Source organism: Phacochoerus africanus, chromosome 5 (genome assembly GCF_016906955.1).
Source record: "Phacochoerus africanus isolate WHEZ1 chromosome 5, ROS_Pafr_v1, whole genome shotgun sequence".
Classification (NCBI taxonomy): domain Eukaryota; kingdom Metazoa; phylum Chordata; class Mammalia; order Artiodactyla; family Suidae; genus Phacochoerus; species Phacochoerus africanus.
In genome coordinates, this window is record NC_062548.1 from 116,960,723 (window position 1) to 116,970,467 (window position 9,745).

Consider the following 9,745-nt stretch of genomic DNA (forward strand, 5'->3'; position numbering starts at 1 on the left):
TCAAATAGCTTTCTTAGCTGAGATGCATCTAAGGAAATGGGATCCGGGTTGGTGGAGGGAGGGGTCGGGGTCATTGCGGAATGCGAGAGCACAGTTGGGATCCCGTAAGGCCTGCCAGCCGGCAGGGGCAGGGTGAGCTTGGAACAGGCTGGGCCCCTGAGCAATTGTGGCCCAAGGAGTCCCAGTCGGTGGGGATGGATTAGAGACACAGAAAGCAGGAGGAGGAGGGTGCCAAAGAAGCACCTGCTACTTTGAAAGAATTCTAAGCTTGTTCCGTGCCTTTAGCGCTTGTGTCGTTGTAGCTCAGTAGAAACAAACCCAACTAGTATCCATGAGGTTGCAGGTTTGATCCCTGGCCTTGCTCAGTGGGTTAAGGATCCGGTGTTACCGTGAGCTGTGGTGTAGGTTGCAGACGCGGCTCAGATCCTGTGTCACTGTGGCTGTGGTGTAGGCCGACAGCTGTAGCTCCGATTCGACCCCTAGCCTGGGAACTTCTATATGCCACAGGTTCAGCCCTAAAAAAATATAAGAAAAAAAATTAAGTCTCATTAGATGTGCCCATCCCCCCAAACCCACAGCCCGCCCAACCTGCCCATGCCGATGGGGGGTGGGGGGGCTGGAGGGAGAGTAGCAGCTTTAGTGAGCTGCCTCTAGGCTGGCTGAGAAGCGGCTGGGGTGTTTGCTTAGAACCCTGAGAGGCCAGCCTCAAAAGCGCCTTCTCATGAATGACCCTGGCTAGGCTCAGGTTAGGGGAATGAGGCATTCTACAATCACGTGACTCTGACTCACTGGGGACTCAAGTTTGAGAACAAGTTGGAATGAAAGTTGTGCAAATTATAATATCTGTAATAGTTACGTGACAACTAATAGCTACCATTTGTTGAATGTTATTCATTAGTCATTGTGCCACTTGAAACCTATCCTATTTAATTCTTACAACTAACTACCAGGTAAATATAGTGTTATCTCACGCTATCTTTTCGATGAGAAATCTTAGGCTCTGTTGATTACGTAAGGTTTGTCTAAACTAAGCTCACTCACTAGTAAACAGTGAAGCCAGAACTTGAACCTGCGTCTGTCTAACTCTCCATCAATATGTCGATAGCCGCTTCCTCTGGAGAGTGGATTACAAACAATTTTTGTCCCATTCTTCATATTTTGGGGAGGTTATTTTCCAAATTTTACATATAAAATTAATATAAAGAGAACAACACAACAGCAACAATGACAAAAGGAGCCTTTGGAAGGCACATGCGGGAGGAGATGACAGTGGGGACGGTGACATTAATGTGGTCCCTCATCCCAGCTACCCTCCATCGTGACCACGGTCCTGGCTCATTGACCCGCTAGCCACACCAATATTTAGATGGTTGCTATGGTTTTCTTCTTGAATCCAGGACACTGAGCTTCTGATAGATGAGTGAGGCCCAGGGAGGCACGGGCCTGACATTGATAGGCTTCCTCCCTCTCCTTGCTCCTCCCCACCCACAGGTCAACCCTTTCAGAGACCGAATCTGCAGAGTGTTCTCCCACAACGACGTGTTCTGCTTTGAGGATGTGCTGGGCATGGCATCTGTGTTCAGCGAGCAGGCCTGCCCCAGCCTGAAGATCGAGTATGCCTTCCGCATCTACGGTGGGTGCTGTGGGGACTGGGTGGTGGGGCAAGCACCATAGCGCTTAAATAGCCCATCTGGAATCCATCGACATCCGTGCCTCGGTGCGGTGATGTTAGTTGGGGTTGACTGGGTGTTTATGGGCAGCCGAAGCTTCTCGAGGATTGTAGAAAATTGGTTGAGAACTACTATTCTAATGGATGGATGACTTTGCCTCCATGGCATCAAAGGCAAATGGCATCACTGATGTTGATATTTCAAGACAGTAGTGTGGGCAGGCGAGAGAGAGGAAGAGAGAGAGAGAGAGGACTGTATATAGGTATGAAGGAGTTATGCTTACTTTGAAGAAATGGCGGGATTTGAACACTAGAACTAGCCTGGCCACTAAAAGGCTGAGAAATCTTGGACAAATTATTTTACTTTTTAAGACCTTGGTTTCCTCATCTTTGAGATGAGTGGGTTTAGAGAAATCATCTCTGAGGTCCTATGATACTTTTTGTCTCTGATTTTGTCTGGGGAGCCATATGGCTCTGCTGCAGTTCTTTTTTTTTTTTTTTGTCTTTTTTGCTATTTCTTGGGCCGCTCCCGCGGCATATGGAGGTTCCCAGGCTAGGGGTTGAATCGGAGCTGTAGCCACCGGCCTACACCAGAGCCACAGCAACGTGGGATCCGAGCCGCGTCTGCAAACTACACCACAGCTCACGCCAACGCCGGATCGTTAACCCACTGAGCAAGGGCAGGGACCGAACCCGCAACCTCATGGTTCCTAGTCGGATTCGTTAACCACTGCGCCACGACGGGAACTCCATTTTTTGTTGTTGTTGTTCTGCTGCAGTTCTGATGTTCAGCAGCCTCATGAATCCTTAGTACACCCAGTATCCTCAGCATTCTCAAGAGGAATCAAACAGAAAGAAACAAGGAAATCTTGAGAAGCCTTCAAATAGACCATGTGCAAGGCTTTAAGCTCTTCATGATAATTCCTTGGCCCCAAAGGACTTGTACCTTTAGGCTGGGAAAGTTTGGCATCTCACCTGCCTTCCTTTTCTGCCAGCTCCCCACTATCCACACGGCAGGGGGCGGGGGGGCACCATCTTATTCCTGCCTCGCTCACCTGGACTTGGCTAGAATGGAATGGAGGAGTTTTAAACCAGACAGGCCTATCATACCAGTGTTCCCATCAGTCAAAAAAAGATGAATGATATTCTTGTATCTGCTAGGTCCTCAGTCTTAGGATCCAGGAAACGCAAATGAAATCACAGTTTCCCTTGCAGAGAATAGCTGAGTAATCTCCTATCATGTTGTCCCTTCCATCAATAACTGTAAACTCTAAAAATATATATAAAAATCAACTACCTGATGACACTAGAAAACAACCAGAAGCAGAGAGTTGAAAAATGGAAACGGTACTGGATGGTCCCCCTCAGTTTTTTATTTTTTAGCATAAAAATGGGCTTCCATGCGTGGCATCATATAGGACTGATAGAAACCCTAAACTCTTTCTGCCATGAAGAATCAGAAAGGGAGTTCCCGTCGTGGCGCAGTGGTTAACGAATCCGACTAGGAACCATGAGGTTGCGGGTTCGGTCCCTGCCCTTGCTCAGTGGGTTAACGATCCGGCGTTGGCGTGAGCTGTGGTATAGGTTGCAGACGCGGCTCGGATCCCACGTTGCTGTGGCTCTGGTGTAGGCCGGGGGCTACAGCTCCGATTCAACCCCTAGCCTGGGAACCTCCATATGCCGAGGCAGCGGCCCAAAGAAATAGCAAAAAGACAAAAAAAAAAAAAATCAGAAAGATCAGGGCACTTTTCCCCCCGAAAAGTGAAGAGTCCATGAAAGAAAGCCAGAGGAAAGGAGCCAAATTTTGTATGTAAATTATGCACAAATTTAATTTTGACCTCTAAACTATGTATACCAGGGCAGATTAAAAGCATCTCAGATAAGGATAGGAGTACCCATCGTGGCTCAGTGGAAAGGAATCTGACTAGCATCCATGAGGATGTGGATTCAATCCCTGGCCTTGCTCAGTGGGTTAAGGATCTGGTGTTGCCGTGAGTTGTGGCGTAGGCCAGCAGCTGTAGCTCCGATTCCACCCCTGACCCCTAGCCTGGGAACCTCCATAGGCCATGGGTGCGGCCCTGAAATAAAAGACAAAAGAAAAAAGAGAGAGAGAACTGGGAAGTCCATCGTGTCCCTCCCGAGAGACCAGACAGAGCGTGGGTCAGAGGGAGGAGCAGGTACTCCGTGTCTCCCGCGTGGTCCTGAAGCGGTTTCCTTCCTCCTCGAGCTCAAGTACAAAAACAAAAAGCTTGGCACCTTCATGCAAATCATCAGAGCAAATAGATGCCCAGGGGCTCGTCCATGCCCAGGCTTCATCAGCTAGACTCCAGCAAATCCGAATTCTCTTTGGGCTCCGAAGATTGGTTCCCTTGCGGTGCTGTCAGCAGGGTTAGGGCCGTGGTGGCTGCTCCATACATTGAGGTGGCAGGGAAGCAGTGAAGGAGGAAGAGGAGGAAGAAAAAAGAGAGAAGAGGAGAAGGAAAGGAGAGGGCGGCGAGGGTGGGTGATCCTTCTTAGCCAAAGTCTGCAGACCTATCTCGGTGCTCTTACCAAGTGCGGCCCGGGTACCCGCAGCATCGACATTGCCAGGAAGCTTGCTAGACATGTAGAATCTCAGGCCTCAACCTCCGCTTACTGAATCAGGATCTGCCTTTGAAACAAGACCCCACAAAAAATGAAAAGGAAAAAAAAAAAAAGAAATCCAATGTTTAGAGATTTCAAAGAAAATTAAATTAAATTGGCAACGGTTTCTAATTTAAAAAAATTAAAAAGGGTCGTTCCTGTCGTGGCTCAGTGGTTAACCTGACTAGTATCCATGAGGATGCAAGTTCAATCCCTGGCCTCGTTCAGTGGGTTAAGGGTCTGGCGTTGCCGTGAGCTGTGGTACAGGTCGCAGACGTGGCTTGGATCCCGTCTTGCTGTGGCTGTGGTGCAGGCTGGCAGTTATCGCTCCAATTCGACCCCTAGCCTGGGAACTTCCATATGCCACGGGTGTGGCCCTAAAAAGACAAAAATATAATAAAATAAAATAAAATGAAATTTAAAAAGGAACAAACAAGACCCCCGGATGGTTCCTTGGCACCTTAAATTTTAAGAAGCATGGCTCTAACCCTCTGGTTCTCAGATGTGTCTGGACCTGGGGAGGTTTTAAGATGTACAGTTCTCTGGGCCCCAGCTGCAAAGATATGATGTGATGCTGAGTATGCCCTGGTTGGTGGGCTTTTTTTTTAAAGCCCCTCCCCCCGCCCCCGCCGTGATTCTAAAGTGCTACAGTAGTTTGAGAACTACTGCTCTGACATACTGTATCAGTTAGGATTGCATTCAGTTATGTGTAAGAGCGTCCCTGTTTAAAAAAGAAAAAAAAAAAAAAAAGAAAAGAAATCCTGGATTCAGGCAGCGCAGAGCTGAGGTAATGGCTCTAGGAAGTAACCAAGGGCCTCGGCTCCTTCAAGGCCCCTAATTGCCCATGTTGCTTTAATGGACTGTCGTCCTCAGAGTCCCAAGATGTTTTCTGCGCCTACAGGCATCGGATCCTCATTCCCAGCAGGAAGAAAAAGGGGTGAGAGAGGGGATAAGACCAAAGGGACATTCGAAGGCACAGATGAAGTCGACTTTTTTTTATTTTTTCCATTTTTGACCGAACCGAGGCACATGGAGCTCCTGGGCCAGGGATCAGATCCGAACCACAGGCACCACCTAAGCTGCAGCTGTGGCAATGCCAGATCTTTAGCCCACTATACCCGGCAGGGGATTGAACCTGCGTCCCAGCACTCCCAATCCCATGGTGCCACAGCAGGAATGCTGAAGTCTACTCTTCTTGGACAAACTTTTTTTTTCTTTTTTTTTTTTTGCCTTTTTGTTTTTTTAGGGCCACACCCTCAGCATGTGGAGGTTCCCAGGCTAGGGATCCAATCGGGGCTGCAGCTGCTGGCCTACACCACAGCCACAGCAATGCTGGATCTGAGCCGCATGTGCGACCTACACCACAGCTCATGGCAACAGTGGTTCCTTAACCCACTGAGCAAGGCCAGGGATCGAACCTGTGTCCTCATGGATGCGAGTCGGGTTCATTAACTGCTGAACCACGACTTGAGCAAACTTTCTTGGAAGCTCCACCCAGCAACTCTGGTCGTAACTTCATTGGCAAGAACTACGTCACATGGTCACACGTAGCCACACAGGAGACTGGAAAGCTGAGTCCTTTAAGCTGCACAGGGTGTCATTGTGAAGGGGAATTGCAGTTCTGATAGGAAGAAGGAAGGGGTAAATGGCTCTCGGTCAAGTTCAGCAGGCCAGCCACACCTACCCAGGACACACCTACCCAGGACACACCTACCCAGGACACACCTACCCAGGACACACCTACTAGGCTCCAGTTTTTGCTCCGAGGGACCCTCCTGGCCTTCAACAGATTGATCCCCTTTCTCAGCACCTCTGGGGAGACTTGCTACCTGTCAGAGGCCAGCATCCCACACTGCCTTCCTGCCCCATCAGCCTGGCTTCCACCACATGCGACTGGCCCTCAGGCTGGTGCCAGAGCACCAGCGACAGATCTTCCCAAACCTTCCCACGGGCTGACACAGGGATGCTAGTGACTGGGAGAGGCGAGGGAGACGACCTCAGTTCTCGAGGGGAGAGTGGTAAAAGCCTCGTTCCGTCAAATGGGCTGATTTTTGCGAACGTACTTTGTAAATTGCAAGGAGGTGGGGAGGATGATGGGCGGGGGTTGGAGGGCAGGGGGGACCTGAAGGCTGAGCCCCGACTCCACCAGCTCTTGAATCTCTCTCATTTCTGGGCAACAGCGAGAGGAAGGTCCCCCTCTCCCCAGAGGGACCCAGAGACGCAGGTCATGAGGCTGCCAAGGCCACGTGGGCTGGCCAGCAGCCCAGAGCTCCCAGCCCCCAGGCGTTTCCCAGGCTGCACCCCCAAAGGAGGGGAACCGTCCAGGACTACATTTCACTCCAGCAAATTATTCCGTTTTCAGATGGCTTGGGACCAAAGCCATGTCGCTTTGCTGCAGTCTCTGCATGTGGGAGCTGGGCCAGCAGGATGCCTGGGGACACTGCGGGGTCCCAGGGAGAGGCTGCAGTGCATCTTACCAGCAGTGCAATGTCACTGCGGAGACCCACTCCCTCCAATCCTGGCCCAGGGCCCCCTGAGTCTTGGTTCGAGACCCGCCTGGGACAAGTGGGCTCTGCAGGGCCTCCCAGAGGCTGGCAGGAGTCTGTGAGTCCTGGCTGGTGCCGCCTTCCTCTCAGGCCCTGCCTCCTTTTGCAGATTTTAACGAGAATGGCTTCATCGACGAGGAGGACCTGCAAAGGATCATCCTTCGGCTGCTCAACAGCAACGACATGTCCGAGGACCTGCTCACTGACCTCACCAGCCGCGTGTGTGCCCGGGGCTGCGGGGTGGGCCTGCCCCTGGATGGCTGGCAGGATAAGGTGCCCTGAGGGATGGGTACTCGGGCTGGAGGCAACTACCCCCTGTTTTCTGTCCTACCTCCAGGATCTTGACTCTCTCCCAGGGTCTCCGGAGCCGTAGCCTAAGCCCCCCGCCCCAAAGGGCCCTCCCACCAACACTGCAGCCACTGCAGGCAGGTGCACTAAAAGCAGCTTGGTGTCAGATGGAGGCATCACACTGTGTCCCCTTCCCCACATCATCCCAACACGACACAATGCCCAACAGTCCTAGAGTGATGGGCCAAGCTGCGGCTGGACACGAAGACAGCCATGGACCCATGTGTCCTAAGACTGGGAGAAACTTTTGGTCAGGATGGGAACTAGAAGCAAAGATAAAACCACGAGGGGTCACTGCTGCCTCCCCACCCTGACTGTGCCCCTTGCAGTGCCTGTGACTGGGTGACATGAATGGGTGGGGGATGCCACCCTGTCCGTCACCCCCACACCCATTCTCACTGCCAAGAGGATGCTTCCCACAATGCAACCAGCCCACGAGGTCCCAGACCGCAGTGCATATAACCTCATCTCTCTGCACCTCCCTGTCCTTGTCTGGTGGGTGGGGGTGGACCACCTGCCTCCTAGGGGACTCCGGGGATGTGTGTGAAGCCCCAAGCAGAGAGCATGTGGTGCTTGTCCCCACCCCGCACCCCGTCTTACTCTCTGATACTCTGTTTTCTGGCTCCCTCTGCACCCCCGCCCAGGTGCTGGATGAGTCAGACCTGGACAATGACAACATGCTGTCCTTCTCCGAGTTTGAGCACGCAATGGCCAAATCTCCAGACTTCATGAAGTAAGGCATTCTGGGCGGGGGGGAGCCCAGCATAGTGGGGGACAGGAAAGTCCTCCCCTACCAGTCTCCCTCCGCCAAAGGGGCGCCTCTGTTTTCCCAAGGAGGTCATGAGTTTCCAGGGCACTTTGCAGATTCTTTCAGAATCAGCAAACTGGAGCTTCTAAGAGGTAGCCTGGAAAGAGACAGGGACTGGGGTATCAAAAGAGAAAGGGGACATTGTGTTCGAAGCTTTGCGAAGGGGATGGGCGGCCCAAACTTCAGGGGCTGGCTCTCTACAGCCGGCACGAAGCCCACCGGGCTCCAGGACTGCCCTGGGGAGTTGCCTTTGCCATCTTACTCCCCTCCCTCTCCCCAACCTCCAGCGGTCACCAAGGGCTGGGGATTTGCATGGGAGCATGAAGAGGCCAGTGCTAGAGCTCAGAAAAGAACTCAAGCATTTCTGAGCCTCGGGTCAGGTGGAAAGGGGCCTTATGGGTCTTTTCCTGTCCAGATGGGTCGTCTCCATGTTGGCTGTTTAACTGTCTTATTTGGCTCCTTCTGGTTGAAGGAAACGTACCCACGTGGGGGGCATCCCATTTCATTAGGGCCAGCCCGGTTGAGACAACCGTCTCAGGCTGAGCTGCACCTGTCTGCCTGTGTCCACTACCCCTGGGCCCTCTTCTGCCTTTGGTCTTTAGGTGATTTTGATGATAACAGAAGAATGCCACTCAGAATGGTTTAACAAACTAATCAAAAAAGAACAAAACAGCCAGACCTCACACAGCACCTGGTCAGGAGCCCAGAGCCTCTGCCTTGGCAACTCCAGACTTGGTTCTATGTGCAACCAGCCATCTCTGCTTGGTCAGACGTGAAGTCAGACGTGAGGCCAAACGTGGCCTCCACACCGCAGTGGAGTTTATACCTCTTTGGCTCTGAATGGCCCTCAGCTCTGACGCCAGCGTCTCAGAGAGCGAATCTGATTGGCCAGCTCCAGGCAGGGGGCCGGCCCTCTTCCAACCACCCGGGAGGGCCCTCCTTTCCAACATGACCGCCAGGGGGCGTGGCCTGGCAGACACCTTTCCTGGGGGCCCAGCCTTGAACCACCCCAACAGAGGTCGTTCCTCTTCTGCTATAACAGCCCCGCACACACCTGAAGCCAGAATCCTGTCTGCTCTGGGTTTTTCTTTGAATCTCTCCCAGTTGTTGCCACTGGTCCCAGCACCACTAGGTTCTGACAGCCTTTGCCTTTTAGAGCTACCCGAAGGAGCTTAAAGAAGGCTCGGGGTTGGCTTAGGAGAGCTGCAAACCGGCCATCCCTCAGAGCAAGGGACGCAAGAGGTGTGCATCCAGGTGAGCACGTGTGTTACGACTGCAGGCTCGAGGTGGCTCGTGGAATTCTTTCTTTCAGCTCCTTTCGGATTCACTTCTGGGGATACTGATGAATAGCTGATCTGGACCCCCTGGAACTTGGAATTCCACCCCCCGCAGGTGCTGGGAGAAATCTCATTACAAGAATGACTGTCCCCATCCCTCCCTCTCTTCTAGAAAATTGTTTACTCAATAAAGCCAAAGAAAAGCCTGTCCCTGGCTCCCTCACTTCATCATTTTTTGAATGCAAGTCATAGAGAAGTACTTCCCCGCCCCCTTTTTAAGGGCGGCACATGTGGCTTATGGAAGTTCCTGGGCTAGGGATTGAATTGGAGCTGCGTCTGCAACCCGCACCACAGCTCAGGCAACGCTGGATCCGTAACTCACTGAGTGAGGCCAGGGATTGAACCTGCATCCTCATGGATACTAGTTGGGTTCTTAATCTGCTGAGCCACAATGGAAACTCCCAGATGTAGTTTT

The 9,745-nt window shown here is 52.0% G+C and overlaps 1 protein-coding gene across 1 annotated transcript; it reads left to right on the plus strand.

The window, feature by feature from the left end:
* The first annotated feature begins 1,486 nt into the window (after nt 1-1,486).
* Nucleotides 1,487-9,476, plus strand: CIB4 (calcium and integrin binding family member 4). Its single transcript, XM_047782462.1, has 4 exons — nt 1,487-1,633; nt 6,947-7,056; nt 7,830-7,918; nt 9,306-9,476. The coding sequence occupies exons 1-4, from the start codon at nt 1,567-1,569 to the stop codon at nt 9,334-9,336; spliced, it is 297 nt and encodes a 98-aa protein (XP_047638418.1). The 5' UTR covers nt 1,487-1,566; the 3' UTR covers nt 9,337-9,476.
* The last annotated feature ends 269 nt before the right edge of the window (nt 9,477-9,745 follow it).